Consider the following 18,434-nt stretch of genomic DNA (forward strand, 5'->3'; position numbering starts at 1 on the left):
CGGCGTCAGCCGTCCATCATCAGCCCACATTCCCTAGGATGAGGCCGGCATTCATATAAATCCCAGATTGCATTAAGAGCCACCCAACAGAGACCAGCGGTTCCTACAGGAAAGGGCCAACAGCCTTTTCTCTACATGCACAATAAATAAAATGTTTCTGAGCATCTATCCCAAGACTGAACTGCTTTTGTATTTTACTCAGATGTGCACACACACAAATAATTGTTAATAAAACACAGGGGGAACAAAGAGGGAAGATTTTTTAATCCGTAAAAACAAGTGAAACATGTAAATAATTGCATCTCATTTTTAATACCTGAATCATTACATAAAAAATATTTTAATGAGTCAGTGATTCCTGTAAAAAAAAAAAAAAAAGATCACTGCTCCGGCCGTCACGTCTCCAGTATTAAATAAGCGTTAGTAGCCCTATTGCTCTCCCTGCAGCCACATTCTGCATCGCAGATCTGGAGTCAGGTGAACGCTGCTTAGAAATCCAGAACAGAACAGCAGGCTGGAGGGTAGAAGACGAGCCGCGAATGGAAGACGCTCTCCTGAAGTTTGCTTCACCTTCCTTTGCTCAGGAAGGATTTAGAATTTGGCTGCAGGGACTTTGTAGCGCGTTGAACTCGGGTTACGTTTCATCCTTCATCAAAAAAAAAAGAAATGCATCTATGCAAGTGCAGCATCAGGACCGAGGAGGTTCGATCGGACAGTTGGCACTGAATTCCCAAATTAGCGTTCCCGACGGTGAATAATCCCACCATCCTCACAGCACTTGAACGCAGCCGAAGCCACTCTTCTGCGTTTCCTTTCTTCGTTCCTCCTCCTCCTCCTCTCAGGATTCTCTATAGCTTCTTTTCTCTTCTGCCTCTCGTAACTCCGCCTCCACCTGTTCTTGAGCCTCTACCCGGTCCTTTAGCGCCATCAGCAGGACCCTGAGGAGAGCGTTCTCATTCAGCAGGTCCTCCGAGGCGTCCGACAGCTCCTGCAGTCGTCTCACCGCCTCCCCGAGCTGCCGGCCTTTCTCCCGGTGTTGCTCCTCCAGGTTTTGCCTCTCTTGACGCAGCTCCGCGTTCCGGGCTTCTAAGCTGCGAGCGTCAAAGTTCAGACGCCGGTTGTCTCGCCACAGTTGTGCCAGCTGTTGGGAGAGGCGTTCCCGCGCCTGACGCAGCGCTTGAACCTCGTGCTGGAGCTCCAGGAACTCGGCGTGGAAGACGGCGCCGGGCCCCGGGACCTCCGCCTCACCGGAAGCCGCCACCGGTTTGTCTGCATGCCGTGCAGAGCCGGAGTGCTGCAGGATGAAGCGGAGGAGGTTGGGTAATGTGATGGGCAGGTTGTCAGGAAACTTCACACTAAAATGTTTTCTTGATGAGAAGCAGGGAAAATGAGAATTAAAACAATTCTGCCAAAATTCTTTGACAATATTTTGGTGAAACAAAAAACAATCAATCACTACAATCAATCACATACAAATATTTGAGTTTTTGGTCCATAAAACGGTGAGAAAGGCCTAAATGATGTCTTCAAATTGCTTCGAGTGACCATCAGACCGAGCCCTGAAGTTAACTTTAATATAAGATGAAGATAATCAGCAAATCCTCGCTCGTGAAAAACAGACTTTGATTATTATGAAAGTCGTTTCCAGCTTCAGCCTCCGAGTATCACCGAGTCTCAGCCGCATCTCTCTCACCTGTATTTGGGAAAGAGAAGAATGGAGGGGACGTGGTCCACCATGAACTCCCACGGGAGGTCGTTGCGTGCGACATTCACCCTGCAGGGAAACGCCCGTTTGTCTCAGAACGCTGAGGAGCTTTTATTTCTGACGCCGTGTTGGACACATACGACACCTGGCCACGGTGACGGCGCCGTTGGCCTGCAGTAATCTGGCCAGCTGGAGGATGATGTGGTTGAGAACGGAGCAAAAACCGCACCACTGGGTGTAGTAGAACAGCAGGACGTCCTGCAGGAGGACACACACACACACACACACACACACACACACCATCGGGTTGCACCAACAGCGAACGCTTCCACCCGTGAAACTGCAGCTCCGCTACGCGGCTCACCTTGTGGATGTCCATGACGGTCTGTAGGAAGGAGGAGGTGTTCACCTCTGTGACGAGGAGGCGCGGCGGCGAGCGCCGGCGTTCGTCTTGGTGCCCGGCTTCCTCCTCCCTTCCTTTCCTGACTTCCTCTCCCACCAAGTGTCTCTGCAGGAGGCTGAACGGAGCGCTAAAGTTCCTGATGAAGGTCTCTTTAGCGGGACACGGAGGGGAAAGACAGACAAGCGAGTGAGTGAGGCAGCCACCGAGGGCGGCGGAGCGCCGTCGCCACGCTGTGGCCGGCACGCCGTCCTGCAGCCTTACCCAGAGACTCGGTCAGCGTGGCTGCTGGACTGCGGTGGAGCACATAATGAACCTCGTCCTTCAGGCTCACAATAGTTGCGAAGGACCCGTCGCCGCTCCAGCCGTCATGCGAACCGGCGTCCTGGTGAAGGGGAGCGCTCGTGTTGCCCCTGGCGCCGAGCCTCACAGCGAGAGCCCAGTTCAGAGCGACGTCCAGCACGTAAAACCGGAGCGTCCGGTTGGTCTGACACTGGAGCCCCGTGATGCCGTCGACTTCCTGCTTCCGAGGGACGGACGGAAGCGGAACTCTCTGCACGTCTACTTCCTCTCTGGCTTCCCATTCATCGAGCCGAGGCCGTCTCGTCCGGCAGCAAGCGCTGTATTGGCCGACCGGGCTGTAGTTGCTCAGGAAGTTGCCGCAACTCGCCGAGGTTGAGTTTCTTACGGACGCAGAGGCAGATTGTTGGTTTAGGCAGCAGTCTCTAACGTAAGGCCGCAAGACGTCGCCTTCCTGAGCCACAGAGGGGAACCAGCAGCACAGAGACGAGCGGGCCGGGATCGTCGGCGACGCCTCGAGGCAGATCTCGCACGTCCGGGTGCTGGAGTCTGGGAGAGGAACCGACTGGCAGCAGAGCGAACGGGAGGCGGAACCTTCGTCCAAGCTCAGGTCGGTGCCGTCACAGGTGTGATAACGCACGGCAATGTCTGCAACCTGAAAGACCACACAGACAAACGAACCAACTAATAACGACACCATGGCGTCATCAGCATATAAATTTAAGTTAAGATTTTATTTTGAAATATGCCACCAATAGGGTCCCTTTTGTATCAGCTGAAATGCAACACCATTATCCAATGATTTCTCTTTTAAGTACCGTACATTAACATGTACATGCTTTACTTCAAAGGAGGAAGCTGCTCAAATACCTGCGAGCAGCCGGACTGACTGGGATCCGGGTGCACTCTTTACTAAAGCTGGATGAAATCAGGATGATTTAACTTCCTAAGAATCATCAATTCCACAAGCAGTCAGTAGCTTTAAGGTTCATTTCTACTCCATCAACACCCATAAAAGTACAACCTGATTCATAAAGAAGAAAGGCACACAGGAAAGACCGGCGGACCTGAATGTGAGCCCTGTGGCACACCACAAGTTTTCATTAATCGTCTTTATCAGTTCCTCAAACCCAGCTCACCTGCTGTAGCATGGGACTGGGACCAGACCCGAGAGGATTGTGCGGCAGGAACAGGAGCAGCGCCGGGCCTTTAGTCAGCTCCTGTTCCAGGAGGTGGGACTTTGTCCCCGGAGGCTGGAGCCATTGGAGGACGGTCTCGCTGTGTTCAAACACCCATCTACAGATGGCCTCTGAAGTGAAGTTGAGCTCCCTCCGAGGGAAAACCTGACGGAAGGAAGGATCCAGAATGAGTAATAAGCCGTATTTTACGTGGCGTCTATCGCGGCGCGACGACTTCACGCACCAAAGAGGAGTTAAATCTTCTGTGGAGGTAAACCGATTCGTCCTCCCGTAGTGAAATGGCTTCTGCCACGTGTTTGTTGGTTACAACCCCGAAACGAACAACACCACGGAAATCTGCAGCAGAGTAAATATGAAAGGCAATAATAGAAATATTGAAATAAAATAAAGTGCCCCTGCATTAAAGATCAGACTTTAACATTTAACAACAAGTCGTTTTATTTTCCTCTTACCCCTTCTTAGCGCCTGCAGGGCAGAGGCCAGATACCGAATGTACCCCGGCGGCTGAGGAGAGGCGTTAAACTGGAAGAAACCCACCACTCGAGGCTAAAGATAAGAGCCAGCGTTATCACAGGTAGGCACCGTCTGACTAAAGGAAGCCTCTACGAGACGTTTCCACACCTCGTGATCGGAGAGGAACTCCTTAAGGCTCGACCTGGATGGGAGGTAAGAGAGCGGCGTGACGACCCTCAGGATAAAACCCTCCACATACGGAGCCACGAGCGGACCTTTGTACTCTATCGGGCCGAAGCTGAAAACACAGAGGGGGGGGGGGGGGGCATTGGATCAGTTCGAGCATTTTCGATTTCGGCTAAACGCAACTCTGCAAAACCGAGCAGCCTCACCTTCGGTAAAACAAATGGATGACGGGGAAGCGGAAGAAGTGGTACTGCTTCCTGCACTTCCCCCGATTCCACCAGCAGTTGACCGCCAGGAAGCGCACCTGCGTGTGCGTGTGTGTGTGTGTGTGTGTGTGTGTGTGCGAGACAGGAAAGATACGTCTTCACGCGCCAGCAGGGACTCGGAGCAGGAACAATCCATTGATCCGACCGCATCCGGATCCCATCCCGCCGCTGCGTATGCGTGTCATAATAACCTTTTATTTGACTCAACCGGCGTCCTCGGGTGATTCTGTACCTGATTGGCCAGCCTCTTAGCAACCTGCTGCAATTCCTGCCGCGCAGCCATCGAGTGAGCGCACCACGGCGCGTAGAAGAAGACGAGGGACACCTCCGCCATGCTGCGGATACGGTCCGCCTGGGGGGGGTGGGGGGGTGAAAGCGTGATCCGTTTGTGGCACACGGCTACACCTGTAGGGACCGCGTCTTTGAATCTCACCTGGTCAAGCTGGCCGAAGTAGAAGTCCACCACCGGTGCCTCGGGAGAGAAGAACCGGACCGGAGGCCGCGCCGCTGCGACCGCGTTCCCGGCACGGCTGCAGAAGGACAAGAAGGCAGTTCAAACGGTTCCAGGTGTGACAGTTAGGTGGCGGGCAGCGCCCGGGATCATTTGACTGCAATTTGAATTCAACGGCAATCTCCGTAGCGGAGGTCAGCGTGTCGTTTGGCGTTCGTCGGCCTCAGGCGATGACACCAATCTGACGAAACGTCACGAACCGCTCGAGAAAACGAACGTCCAGCCCCGAAGCTCAGATATCCATCGTGTGGTCCAGAAAGATTCTGGTCTGGATCCTGGTATCGATGCCGGACCGGCTGGTGTTTACCTTTCTGCCATTCATCAGAGGTTATGGAGTTTATATTTGATCAAAGCTCTCCAGAGCTTCCTGTTCACTTCGGTCTTTGCAGCTGCGATTCTCCACGCGTGGATCGGAGGGAGATGAATCTGTTGTGGTTCGGGGACGTTTACTAAACACACCGACGTGCAAATGAACCGCTGACGTCAGTCTCGGTAAGCGGTCCACGGCCAACCGGACACGTCAGTTCTACATCAGCGGTGCCACAAAAGAAGACCACGGCCGGTTTAGAGTCCGGACGACCAGAACCGGCGGCTCGTTTACTGCCGTGCCTGATTATAAATGTAGCGGAGCTGCCGGTTCTTACCTGCATGTGAACCTGACGGCTAACACGAGCAGCACGCCGAGCAGGAGCGCCCCGCACAGCAGAGCCGGTCTCCGGGCCATGAGGATCAGCACCTGCCGGAGAGACCGTCGCGCCCGGCGCAGCATTACAGCCCGTCGGCGGCGCCCCGGCCCATTTATGAGCCCATTCGCACTGGCGGAGGCGGGGACGGGGACTGGATCCACTGGGGGGGGACGGGGCTAACCTGGATTGGACATTAGTGTCGTTGTTGTGGAGGCTATTCAAACGCTGCCGGACCAACCTCGCTTCCCCACGTAGGCTTTTCCACTTCCGCAACAATGACGCAAGGGGGAGACAGTAAAAGCGTTGTTGAACAGCGGGACCGTCACGAGAAAACATTAAAATATCAGGGTGGATATTCGTACAGTCTCTTACTGTTAGTAAGTAAAACTACTGTGAATAATTATACGCTGATTTGCCAACGATAAATACGTGTATATTATTTTTCGTGCGTAGACTCTAACGTGCTTTTTTCAGACAGTCCCTAATGCCTAATCTAATTGTTTCGGAGACAGCAATTGCACCAAGTGGCCTCTAGGGGGCGGTAATGTAATTAGTTGCTGAACATCTAATTGTATGTTCCTGGGTTTATTTGTATCACATTTTTAATCTTAAAACATAAACTATAATAATATAATATTTAAAATATGTGTGATGGAATTTGGCTTATGGCGCCCAGAACCTTCTGGCTGCAGAAGCCCACATTCATTTTTATTTCTGAATTTCATCATCATCATCATCTTCACATTCTGCTTCTGTCCTTACATAATCATCTTCCTTTGGAATTGTTCGGCAATAAGTCATAAAAACAACACACAAGACATGTTAAAAAACAAAAAAACGTGTCATTTTTATTTACTTTTCCACTGCCATTCAATAACTCAGAATCACAGTGTAGAACTTTTAAGCGAAAATAAACTATGTAAAAAATAATTCATTGATTAGCTCTATCCATCCATCACATTGAAATATACACAACAGCAAAAACAACAGCAGGAACTAAAAACTGCTACAAATCATTTCTCCATAAAAACTTAATTAGGACATTTTTATTTGAGCAAATAAAATTAAGATCCTACATTAAATTTTAAATCCAAGTGCCGCGTATGTTATGCAATGATTTTGTTTTCTTTTGATCGACTTTTAAATCCGGCATTCCCAAGGACGAACAACCTGAATGTTTCACATGTCACAATTATACTTGCAAACATTTTCGGAAGGAAATTCCCGACGATATTGACCGATATTCTCACCAAAACTGGTTCTGCATTGCAGACCTAAACAAGCTCTCCTGAACAACATCGTTCGACGTTCCAGCGCTTCTGCTCTTGTTGGTTTCATTTCTCCTTCAATGCTTCTCTTCTCAGAGAAAAGAAAAACGTCTTCCCACAGTCAGAGCCGGACGGGTGAGTTTACCGTGACTAATACACACTTCCTGTCCACCGAGCGACATGCAGTTTGTTACGGTGCCTGAGGTTCTGGATGCATTAGCTGCTGCACCACCTTGTCTATATTAATAATGGGACTAAAATAGAGACCCCAGTAGAAGAGGCAGTTGCACACAAATTGAGGGATGAAAGGCCACAGGAGGGCAAAGACAAACCCTTGAGATAACATCTCCCTCAAATGGCTCCACATCTTGTCTGGCAGAGACCTAAAGGAAGCAGAGGATACTGGTTAGTGTGTGCAGCCAGCCCATGACTTCACAGCGAGACCTTGCGGTCTTGTTTCAACGGAAACAAGACCGCAAGGGCTTTTTTGAAATGCTCCTCTTAGACAGGATGTTTGACTTTATTTGTACTGTAATACATGCTACCGTGTGACTGTACTTGTACTCTAACATTCTATCTAATAAATATATTCATCATCAATTACACGCTGCAACACTCAAGCAGCGCGTGTGATCATAAAGACACGTCTACCTGATAGCGGCTCTTGTCCAGAGCCTCCACAGGGTGCAGGTTTCCAGCACTGACAGCAGCATGGTGTTAACGATAATGAAGCGAGAGGTCCAGTAGTGGACGGACAGCCAGTCCCACGCAAACTCCGCTATCAGCTGGTACGGAAGCAGGAGGTACTTTACGAGAAACTCAGCCCACTGTCGCCAGCTGGGCACCAACTAAACAAAGAATGTCACCGACAACACAAAGAAACGTTTGAGACGTGCGTTTAAACACTTAAACACAAGGCGGATGATCAAAATGTATTTTGCCAGTGTGATTCAGCATCATATTCACGACTCAGTCCGACTTCTTAAAGCAGATCTAAGGATCATGCATCAGCTGGAAGCGTCACCTGTGTGCTGAGGAAGCTGCTCTCCACCGAGGGGTCGACGTGCGCGGCGGACGGACAACAGGTGTGCAGGAAGGGCAGGAAGGTTTCCGAGTAGTCAAATAAATACAAATAGAAGAGTGTGAGACGAGGAGAGCGCTTCAGCGCATACAGCAAGAACAGAGACTTCCCTGCGTTCGCATCCTGGCAGAAAGTGAGGGAAATAAGTATCCATGGTGAGTGGAGTCATTCGGTTATCAGACATGAAAGACATCAAACAGCAGACACAGTTCTTCAAAGCACAATCACGGTGTATTAAATGATGGGACTGTGTCACAACTCTGAAAATAAATGTCATATTCTTAGAGTATTTAGTGGAAGAAGATGTTTTACAGGCGGACTCTTTACCTTATATTCCCAGAGGTTCTGGGGAGGTTTGACTCCCAGGGTTTTCAGTCTGTCCAGTTCAGCCAGGACGGCCCGGCGGTGAGCCTGATTATTGATGCTGTAAGGAGGATTGATCAACTCTTCGTCCCCGAGCATCAGCAGGAGCCTAAAGCAAAGACGCAGCCACATGGCAGGAAGACAACGCGTCTGTCTTCAAAATCTGTTTAACCTGATTTATCTACCTCCCATTGACGTTCTCCTGCTGGAAGGGCGCCCTGTACAGCTGGGCCCACGCTCCCAGGTTATCCAGCCAGGACGCCACTTCCTCCGGCGTCCAGCGAACCACGGGTTTAGTGATCAACGGGTCACGCTGGTCAACTGCAGCCCTGCTCCAGTGATACACCAGCACCACCACCTGGAAACAGCGACGTGTGAGCTAACGCCGCTCAAGAATACAGTCGGCTGCATAAATCAACCGTTGCCAGCAGAAGTCACCGTATGTTTGTCCGAGACTTTGTCGATCCATTCTTGATGCTGCTGTTTTTGTATTCACATGTTTTTTTTTAACTCAGTCTATTTTTGTTGCATGCCCTGCAGCATAGTGCCGTAGAAAAAAAATCCTAGTTTGTGAATTTTTAGAGTTTTGGAAGTCAAAGGGTAAGAAATATTAAACCAGTCTGGAAAAAACAGGAGGTCCAAACTAGCAAGGGACATGTGCAAGTAAAACACACATTTGTGATGTCATTTGCTGAGCTATGGTCAAAATCGATTCACAAAACATGCCGACATTTACCGCCACGTGTCAAAACACACATGGACAAAATAAACATGACCTTTTGACATATGAACACCTGACCTCTTTACTCACTGCTGTGTGCATGTTAGTTACGCCTAGCCATGCTGGGTGCTTGTTCTGCTGTTAAATACTTACAGTCACACATGTGAGTGCAGTTAGGACTCCGGAAAAGAAGAAGCCCGTTCCTTTCTTCTGGGTTGTTCCGGACTGACCCAAGTTGTCACCGTATCTAAAAAAATATGCAGATGATTGACGGATGTTCCTTTATTTAATATAACACCGTGAAAAAAGATGAACACTAAACACTGCATTGCCTCTGGAACGCGAGCAAGCTCCGAGAAATTCTGGGGTTTTCCTGGATCTGTGTTGTCCTCTGCTGAATGACGTCACTGAACAGTTTGTCCATTGCATCCCTAAATAGAAGAGCTTCACGTTAACAAATGCAATTAGTCACGGAAAGCAGCAAGAGAAGAAACAAGTGGTGAAGGTAGGGGGGGGGGGGTTCTCAAGCATCACCCAACTTGGCTCAAAGTGATTTTTACTGAATGATGCTTTTTAATGTCCTAGATATGGGAGGCACAAATAACACACGTCCCATTCTACATCCTCACAGACAAACAAACTAACATTTTATTAAAATCATACCTGAGAAGTATGTTGATTTTTGGAAACCCTTCCCACTTTTCTCTGCACTCTGGACACTCATTTTTGTGAGAGGATTCCCACCATAGAGCCAGACAGTGGCGGCAAAAGTTATGGCCGCAGGTAAGGGTGGTGGGGTTCACCAAGATTTCATAACAACAGTGGCAGGAGAATTCGTTTTCTGAGATGCTGGTGGTCGAGCGCTTCAACAGAAGGGATTCACGCAGGTGGGAAGGGTTGTCCATCGACGCTCCCGGAGCGTCATCCGATGAGCCCGACTCCATCTGGTGCGACTTCCTGAGTCGGAGGAGAATCACGGTTAAATGTCCGTCATTTGAAACGATGGCAGACATTCACAAAACATCTGTTTATCCACCCATCCGGTCATCCCAGCAAGACGTCTTCGACCCATATTTTTAGGTACCGGTAGCTTTTACCTTTTAGAATAAAGGGAAATTCCAAACGTTATCTGACGTTGTGTCAAGACAGACTGAAAGTTGGAGAATTCCAAGTTTTACAATCATGGATCCTGACATAATCAATCATCCCAATCAAAAAAAGAAAACTATTACGTCTGCAAACATGTTTGTCAAATAAATCCAGTAAGTCCACATATACTGAATGTAAATAAACACGAGCTCGTCAGCACCAAAGCATGAAACTGAAACAGAAAGACTTTATTTTAGCCAGGCAAACGACAACTTATGACGTGACTATATTTCATGACGTCTGTCTAGCTCGCCATTAGCCAGTTAGCTAGGAGAGCCACTTTCTTTACTACTCCGCAAAACAAAAACAACACTTTCCTGATACCACAAGGCATGGCTATAGGACTGATTAAGCTAGTCAGCAAGCTAACGCTAGCCAGCCAACAGTGGGCACTAAATTATCATTACCTTTGCTAAAGAAAGACCACGTCATCAATAAACTCACTCGATAACTCGCCTCAGGAACCGCCGTCGACAGGTAAACCGCTGGAGGACGACATAACGAACCGGATCCCGAAGTTACGTCCAGTCGGTCAGTTCACAGAACAGCTACATATTTCTGTTGGAGTCGCCATGGCTGCTCAGGGCAGCGACCACGCCCACCTCCGCGCTCACGTCAGAGTGTCACGCGGGTGCTGTCATTGGTCGAGTGAGGGACAGGGCTCAGCCGTGACGCGCAGCTAACGTCAACCATGTGGCTATTGGACCAAGGTTCTGTTCAAAGTTCGGGTATGACCCCGAGGCTGAAGGATGAGGCATTCTGGACCGCACTGCTAATAAAACGGTCAATTATTAACTTACACGGTGGCGCTGCGCGAGCAGGGGCTCTAATCTATTCCTTGTTCCGTGCTCTTGTTCGATTCGACTATTGCAAATAAATGAAAATTATCATATTTTGTCTGATATACTGTAAAAAAAAAAGAAAAAGAGAGGAATGAAGGTGAGCCGAAATAAGGTAGAATATATGTGTGTAAATGAGAATGTTTGGTAGATAAAAATGAGTGAAAAGTGAATGTTTATTTATGTGCTATGTCTCATACAGTCCGGTAGGTGGCGGTATATGCGCCCACCAGCTCCGGCTGTACTCGACGCTACACGGAGGGGAAATAATAACAAAAGAGGAAGAAGCGGTGGCGCAGCTAAGCTAGCAAAGCTGTACGTGACAGCTGCCACCATCCACAGTAACGCTGCCGTTTAGCCTCATTTGTTATTCACGCTGCAAGCCCGGTGCGCTATGTTTGAGGTAACGTAGACTACTTAGCTGCTGTTCGTGCTACTATCGCTGTCATCTGCTGTGGATCTGGAGCTAGCTTAGCTGTTGTGGTTATCAGGCTAACAGATGGACTTCATTCCGGCTAACCTGGGTCGGCAGGACGGGCTGAATATCAGCGCCGTTTTGCGCAAATGCAAATATAGTTTTTATTTTAGCACCCTTAGATTTAGATGTGATACAAAGGTGTTATTGCTTCATGTGACGGTTTATGACTACCTTTATAAATAAACATAATGAGAGTTATCAGAAGCTCACCACCGCCGTTTGCTTTATTTCATTGGTTTATTTGGGACCAAAATGGAACTCTGTTGGTAGCATTCTTGGAACAAACTCTCTAACGGATCATCGGTGTGGTTGTCTTTATTTCTTTACAGGATCCTGACCTCCAAGATCCGTTGTCCCCGAGTATAAATGAAAACTATCCTGGCCAGAATTCACCAGATCACCTTTCAAAAAAAGCATCAGTCAGCCCTGACTATAATTATGAATCACCAGAGGTTCAAGTAATCATTAAAGAGGAAGAGGAGGGCTGGACTGTGAGTGAAAATCGTGAGTGAAAACTCTTAGTTATGCGCAATCCATCACTAGATGACATTCACATTCTTGATTGATTGTGATGTTTCATGTGTTTGTTTTGCCTTTTTGTTAGACCCAGATGAGAGCTTCAGATCAGAGGCCGAAAAAGAGGCTACTTCCACACATCCTAGTCATCCCCACCTCAAAGAATTGGAGAAAGACGGCACCATTTCATACAGAACAAAGGGACAGAAGAGGGTATATTTAGTGGCAAAATGTTCCGATGAGTCTTTTGGCCCTGCTCTCTATGGTCAAAGCGCCTCTGCCAGAGAGGAGAGGCGGAGACAGACGACTAACTGGGGATTTTTGAGCATTCCACGGATTTACCAGTATTACTGGTCCGGTCCGAGTCATTTTTTATGAAACATATTGCTGGTTTCAAAGTCAGATTAAGAATGTAATGAGGTTAGGATTAGGGTTAGGCAGGTGACTTTCCTGAGAAGTATTTGGTTTTTCTATAATTGATTTTTCCAAACTTGGTGTCACTACTTCTCAGATTTCCTTTTGTGGGAAAATCCCGATAGACGCACTCATGCTGCTGTGCTCTGTGTTTAGGATTCTCCTGAGCACAAGGTCCCGATGCCACATGGAGTCGAGACGGCATCCACGAATTTAGAGGACCAAACACTCCATCTGACTGTCAGATTACAGGCAGGGCAGGAGGAGGAGGAGGAAGTGATTGGTGGTTTAATCAACTCTGATGGAGAGGTGGTTGAATGGGAAGAAGGCGAGTTGGTTGTAAAACACGTTTACTTTGCATCCGCAATGTGTTAATTCACTCTTATTTTTGGTAAACTAGTAAAATAAAATAAACTGCATGAACAACAGTTTTAAGGTACCGTTGACGATGTTGAATCTCAGTTGTCAGGAATGCCAGGCGTCTTCCAACCTGAGCCAACCATCCTGTTTCTTTACAGGAGACGACGGTCCCGACCACGGCTCGGATTGCACAGACAGTCCTCAGCCCAGAAAGGTCATTTCTTTTAAGACACATTTTTAGGTTTATTTTGAAAGATGGAGAGCTGAAATCCTCCCAAACAACAAATGACTCTTAAGATACTTCCTCTCAGGCTTTACGGAGTGTCATCTTTAGATTTATACAGCAAAATACACATGAGCAACAAGCCAAAGCTTAGTCATCAGAGTCTGATTGCAGAGATAATTAACCGGCAGGGCTCCAAATGGGCAGGAAGTCCATCTTCGTGCTGGTCTCTCCTACTTTTAAGACAAACCGCTTTTGTATATTTTATATTCTATGCTATAACCATCACCAGGATAATTCGTTTACCTTCTTTTTAAATTATTCTGACTCCAGGGTGGCGTCCCGTCTATGTCCCAGCTACGAGGCCAAACGCAGCGTGAGGGCAGAACCCTCATCACGGAAGTTGTCCCTGTGGAGGGCGAAGAAGAAAGGGAAAAAGAGAGAGTGGCAAAAATGCAAGCTGTTTCGTCCTTAAATCGTGGTAAGCGCGAGAAAAAGATTGCACGGTTTGTAGATTGTAGTTATGACTCTGTTTCTGAGGTCATCTTCTTGCATGCACTGTTTCCAGGAAGGAGACAGAGGAGAAAGAAGAAGGCTCCAGAAATGGCTGCGGCGTCATCGGATGTGTCCGACACAGAGACAGTCCCTGCACGTCCCGGTGAGTGACGGAAATACGAGACGCAGCTCATTACAAGCAGCCTGGAAGTGTTACGCAGGAACGTTTCAGACAAGTGAGACGGTAAAGGTCGCGTAGGATGTTCTATTTTTAACCCGGCATTCACAATTCAGCATCAATATATGAACTTTCTTACAGAATGTGTGTGTTTTCTGTTGTTGTTTTTTTTTTGGTCAAAAAGTAAAGAGAAGGGGCAGGAGAAAGATTTCTAAAACTCCGAAGCCGTTCGCCGGAGACTTTGAGGCCGAGTCAGGAAGTGAGTGTTCCTCTAGGTTTTTATGAGCTACACTTTTGTGGCGCTAATTATGCATGTTTTGTTTATTTAGATCTACTTCTTTATCTTCCAGCGCTAAGACGCACCCGAAGAAAGAGAAATCGCCCTACGGTTGTGGAATCAGAAGAATTCGACTCAAAAACTCTCCGCCACGTTGCTGGTAAGACGGGAAAACTCCTTCGTTAAAGGCCTCTGATTTGTTGCTCGTGTGTTTCAGATGCTTTGCAGTACATAAAGACGTGGCTACCAGCCGGATTCACTTTTCAGTAGAGCACACAAGCTAAAGTTGGTCACATGTCGGCTGTTTTGAGGATCAGCTGTCAATAAATGCTTATATTTATATGACGGTTTTAGGAAACACCACCCTTCTTTTTCTTTAACTAGCAAAGCGACCTCACAGGAGGAGGAAAGACGACGACGGAGGACACACAGGAGCTTCTGCTGGTGAGTCTGACTGTATGAGCTTCAGCTTCTGCCCGTTTATCACATGAGTTCTGAAGCCTGATGGGTATTTTTCTGTTCCCAGACGATACTCTGTGCTACTGAACGATCCCAGAACTCAGTCCTGCTTGATACTAGAGGACTTTAACTTATTAACCCCAACATGAAACGTCCTCGTTGCTTTAATAACAGGAGAACTGTAATTCTAGAAAACCTCACTCACTCTTCTCTTTTTGTACAGAACTTTTAATTTATGTTTTACCTCATAGTGGAGCCAAAAGGTACAGGAAGGGTAGAGCTGTTAGTTAAACCGACCGCCGTTGGTCTTCAGACACATTTTTCAAACAAAGGCAGAATCTGACCGACATTTTGTAAGTGTTAAACACCTGAAGCTTATGACTTGACTTTTCAGGGAAGAAGCGCCCTGGCAGAAAAATGGTTTGCGTTCCTGTTGAAATCCCTCCGGAGCTCCTGAAGAAGCCCAAAGAGAAGATCCAGTATCACTGCTCTGTGTGCGGCAAAGAATTCCCTCACGCCTACAAGCGAGAGCGGCACGAGTTGATCCACACCGGAGAGAGGCCGTACTGCTGCTCCATCTGTGGCCGTGGCTTCAACCAGAAGGGGAATCTGAAAACGCACTACAAAGTCCACTATGGTGAGGGTGGATCACGCTTTCCTTTGTGTTACTGACGACACGCTGTTGTCCGTGTATAGAACACACGCTAAAATAGATAGCACATACACAAGAGGTTTGGGAGAAGAAGAAGAAGAAGAAGAAGAAAATGGCTTTTTTTGTTTGAAATGTGGGAAGAGATGCGTTAAATATTGTTCTGCATAAAGAGCGAAACGTGATTTTTCTGCTTCGCATAGGTCGTAAGGGGGCAGCGGATCTTGACGATGAAGTGAACCCTAAAGAATCAGAACTGTCTGAATACTTGAAGTCTCTGCCGGGGGAGTCCAGGATCAGATCGTCCCTCCACTGCACGGAATGTGAAAAGAAATGCGACGGTCCCTCACCTGTGCAAGAGCACCACGTTGCCACGGAAACGGCCGACGAGCCCGACGACACCGTCCAGCGCAGCCGCTCTCAGCTGTTCTTCTGCCGCCGCTGCAGCGTTCGGCTCAACGACGAGGAAGAGCTGGAGGAGCACATGAGGACCCACGTCAAGGAGAAGCCCTACTCCTGTCCCGACTGCGGCAAGAGATTCATCAATGAGAGCTACATAGAAATCCACCAGCGCATCCACACGGGTGAGAAACCATTCCTGTGCTCCCAGTGCGGCAGAGGCTTCCACACAGCCTCCTCGCTCAAGCTGCACGAGATGCAGCACTCTGGGGAGAGACCGTTCGCTTGCTCCATCTGTGGGAAGACTTTTCGGATTAACTCGTACCTGACGGCTCATTACCAGACCCACGTTAAAGACAGACCGTTCGTTTGTAGCGTCTGCGGCAAAGGCTACTCCAGAGCCGAGGAGCTGAAGGTGCACCACAGGCTTCACACCGGAGAGAGACCCTACGAGTGTGGGCAGTGCGGGAAGAGCTTCATTTACCGCCAGGGTCTGCGACAGCATCAACGCACGCATGCCGGGAGACGAATCGGACCGACCAGACAGCTGGGCAGACCGAAGCAGGACACCAGGCTGGACGTCTAGCAGTTCATCTGGTTGAAAATACTGCAGTAAATGACCTTCCTGCCGCCTGCAGATAGGGATGGGTAGCTTTTGGATTTTATTTATAGACTGCCAAAAGTTTCAACCAACACAGTAAAGGAATAAGAGACTTGTGGACTCCTGGGTTCTCACCGGACTTAAACCAAAAGGAAAATAACCACCAAGGGTATACTGACAGTCGAAGAAGCAGAGAGCTGCTGTAGATGAGATAGATGATCGTCTCACCTACTGGAACTGGACTTGCACCAATGTTCCCTTTGAGCCCCTGACCCCTCCCTTCCTGTCCCGGGTGATTCAATTTAGCACCAGCCATTTGAAAATGCCCATCTTTGTTAGAGTAAATAAACGTTGCATGAATACCAGCGCAGCATAGCTTTTATCCAGAAGCTTATTGATACTTCAGTAATGTAGAGTGATTTTTAGAGCTAATTTATTGCCAGTTCCTGGTACCCATCCTGTACCTACAGACTGTTGCTGTGTCTGAAAGTATGCGCTACAAATTATTTTTTTGTCTTTCTTGTATTCCTGTTTTGTACCCGTGTTTTTCAGTTTACTCCTCTCTTGTATCTCATCTGTAAAATTTGAGTGCCTTTGTATCATGCATGCCAAATGCTAATATTTAATGTTTAAAAAATATATATGCACAATATCCTTGTTATTTTAAACCCTAATGACTGAATGCAGAATTTTTTTTAGAAACGGGTCTGGTGTTTTTCTACATTTTAAATGACGTGTCCAATTTCACAAATGCTGCACCCGTCCCAGGTGGATGACTTCAAAACAAACGCTTCAGCCCTCTTATATGACAACCCTGACCCTGTTTTACCTCAGGTTATTAAGGTAGACTTTAGTACTTTTGATTGATATGGACTCACTATGTCGTGTTTTATTTTATGTGAGTTCAAAGACAGTAGAAACACGGAACAGTAAATCCCATTGGGCTTTTATTTTGAAATCCGAACAGGATGTTCCTACGCCGCTATGAGTAGCTAGCAGCTAAAGCTAGAAAGGTTATCAGACCTCAACGCCGATGCAACAATTTATTAGTGAATGCTAGTCGGCGAGCATTTTGCACATTCTTCGAACATATTAAACATGAAAACGAGAGAGAAGTAGAAATAACCTCGCGTCGTTTCGGGAAACTTCTGCGGAGCGACTACTTTCTACCTGCGGGGGGAAATCTATGCGGCGGCTGGTCAAATTTCTATTGTCTTGTAAAGGCTTAGCTAGCTTGGTTAGCAAGGGTTGTGCGAACGGAGGTGACATTTACAGTGTAAATAATGTATTATTTACGCCGTGGGCCTAATGTGGAATTAGTTTAACGGGCCCGAGTGTTACTGTCGGTGAGCTCCTCTATCTTAGGGGGCTAATGGTTTGCTAATTGCTAACGTCAACAAACTAGTGGACGCCATGTCGGCGGTGGCTAGCTATGCTAATAACAGTTTCCTCAAAGGCGAAGGTGGTCGTTGACCGAAGCGCCGGTCACGGCTGAAAGGTCAGACACCGGCGTCCGTTCAGCGGCGTGTGCTTTGACGAATGGATGCCGCGACACCGTCGATGCCAACAGGTTAGTCAACTGGGGTTATCCCTAAAAGGTGGGGGTATCACGGTATTAGTCATGGAGCAAAAGCCAGTCCCACCGAGCTAATGCTACTGGGCTAGCTGGGCTACTCGGTGCAGATCAACGAGTTGCTTCTCCAGATGTACTAAATGACCACTAATGTTGCACGCTAATATCTTGTTCGTTATTCAAAGATATCTCCTTTTATAAATAGACTTCATCAGGCCCGGTCAGGTTACAGCTGCCCCCCTGCTGAAGTGTCCTTGAGCAAAGACAGTTTGTCTTCACATTGAGCCAATGTTTGTCAGTCTAACGTTTTAACACGAAGACCTTTATCCTGACATCTCTGTGTTCGTAGGGACTTTCCACTTCGTAAGTTGCTCCTCAAATTGTATTCAGATTTTAAGAAACAAGAAACGCAACTGTCTTCAGGCTGTTTTTGAGACCATACGCCGGATTGTTGATTAGCCTAGAGAGAATATGGTTTTGTTGTTGTTATTGTCTAATATTCTAAATTAAATTAATGTTTCAAATTCATCAAATCGTATAATATTTATGCCCCAGTTATTTTCCGATAGTACCCCTCTGGTGCTGCTACGGTTCCAAGAGTGACAGTCGTCGTTGGTCAGCTGTCTGCCAAAAATGTAAAAGCTTTCGGTCCTGTGTTGACTTTTTAAAATGGTTATTTATTTGT

General features: G+C 47.7%; 3 protein-coding genes across 3 annotated transcripts; 1 reads left to right on the forward strand and 2 right to left on the reverse strand.

Moving 5' to 3' along the window:
- Positions 1-254: 254 nt before the first annotated feature.
- On the reverse strand, positions 255-5,789 carry txndc11 (thioredoxin domain containing 11). The gene is made up of 15 exons (XM_068751077.1): positions 5,665-5,789; positions 4,943-5,039; positions 4,742-4,861; positions 4,450-4,547; positions 4,226-4,355; positions 4,057-4,150; positions 3,828-3,940; positions 3,545-3,748; positions 2,915-3,060; positions 2,665-2,830; positions 2,370-2,625; positions 2,070-2,257; positions 1,851-1,963; positions 1,694-1,774; positions 255-1,367 (listed from the first exon to the last, which is right to left on the reverse strand). The coding sequence occupies exons 1-15, from the start codon at positions 5,787-5,789 to the stop codon at positions 839-841; spliced, it is 2,460 nt and encodes an 819-aa protein (XP_068607178.1). The 3' UTR covers positions 255-838.
- A 653-nt stretch (positions 5,790-6,442) lies between these two features.
- Positions 6,443-10,840, reverse strand: LOC137907118 (bifunctional apoptosis regulator-like). Its single transcript, XM_068751428.1, has 9 exons — positions 10,733-10,840; positions 9,803-10,096; positions 9,472-9,570; positions 9,293-9,386; positions 8,604-8,776; positions 8,383-8,527; positions 7,999-8,178; positions 7,626-7,822; positions 6,443-7,357 (listed from the first exon to the last, which is right to left on the reverse strand). The coding sequence occupies exons 2-9, from the start codon at positions 10,081-10,083 to the stop codon at positions 7,165-7,167; spliced, it is 1,362 nt and encodes a 453-aa protein (XP_068607529.1). The 5' UTR covers positions 10,084-10,096; positions 10,733-10,840; the 3' UTR covers positions 6,443-7,164.
- A 20-nt stretch (positions 10,841-10,860) lies between these two features.
- LOC137906791 (zinc finger protein 436-like) lies at positions 10,861-16,815 on the forward strand. The gene is made up of 9 exons (XM_068751079.1): positions 10,861-10,902; positions 11,935-12,109; positions 12,210-12,334; positions 12,692-12,863; positions 13,054-13,109; positions 13,452-13,599; positions 13,687-13,776; positions 14,922-15,164; positions 15,380-16,815. Exons 1-9 carry the CDS (start codon positions 10,861-10,863, stop codon positions 16,159-16,161), a joined length of 1,833 nt encoding a protein of 610 aa, XP_068607180.1. The 3' UTR covers positions 16,162-16,815.
- The last annotated feature ends 1,619 nt before the right edge of the window (positions 16,816-18,434 follow it).

This window comes from Brachionichthys hirsutus, chromosome 17 (genome assembly GCF_040956055.1).
Source record: "Brachionichthys hirsutus isolate HB-005 chromosome 17, CSIRO-AGI_Bhir_v1, whole genome shotgun sequence".
In the NCBI taxonomy this organism is placed as follows: domain Eukaryota; kingdom Metazoa; phylum Chordata; class Actinopteri; order Lophiiformes; family Brachionichthyidae; genus Brachionichthys; species Brachionichthys hirsutus.

Excerpts from the sequence above, each read along its gene's own strand:
- txndc11 (XM_068751077.1), bottom strand. The coding sequence starts at position 5,789 with ATGCTGCGCCGGGCGCGACGGTCTCTCCGGCAGGTGCTGATCCTCATG. Across the intron at positions 4,548-4,741 it reads CTAAGAGGCTGGCCAATCAG|GTGCGCTTCCTGGCGGTCAA; the intron begins GTACAGAATCAC and ends ACGCACACGCAG. Across the intron at positions 3,749-3,827 it reads GAAGATTTAACTCCTCTTTG|GTTTTCCCTCGGAGGGAGCT; the intron begins GTGCGTGAAGTC and ends TCCTTCCGTCAG.
- LOC137907118 (XM_068751428.1), bottom strand. The coding sequence starts at position 10,083 with ATGGAGTCGGGCTCATCGGATGACGCTCCGGGAGCGTCGATGGACAAC. Across the intron at positions 9,387-9,471 it reads AGCTTGCTCGCGTTCCAGAG|ATACGGTGACAACTTGGGTC; the intron begins GCAATGCAGTGT and ends ATATTTTTTTAG. Across the intron at positions 7,358-7,625 it reads TGGACAAGAGCCGCTATCAG|GTCTCTGCCAGACAAGATGT; the intron begins GTAGACGTGTCT and ends TGCTTCCTTTAG.
- LOC137906791 (XM_068751079.1), top strand. The coding sequence starts at position 10,861 with ATGGCTGCTCAGGGCAGCGACCACGCCCACCTCCGCGCTCAC. Across the intron at positions 12,110-12,209 it reads CTGGACTGTGAGTGAAAATC|ACCCAGATGAGAGCTTCAGA; the intron begins GTGAGTGAAAAC and ends CCTTTTTGTTAG. Across the intron at positions 13,110-13,451 it reads ACAGTCCTCAGCCCAGAAAG|GGTGGCGTCCCGTCTATGTC; the intron begins GTCATTTCTTTT and ends TTCTGACTCCAG.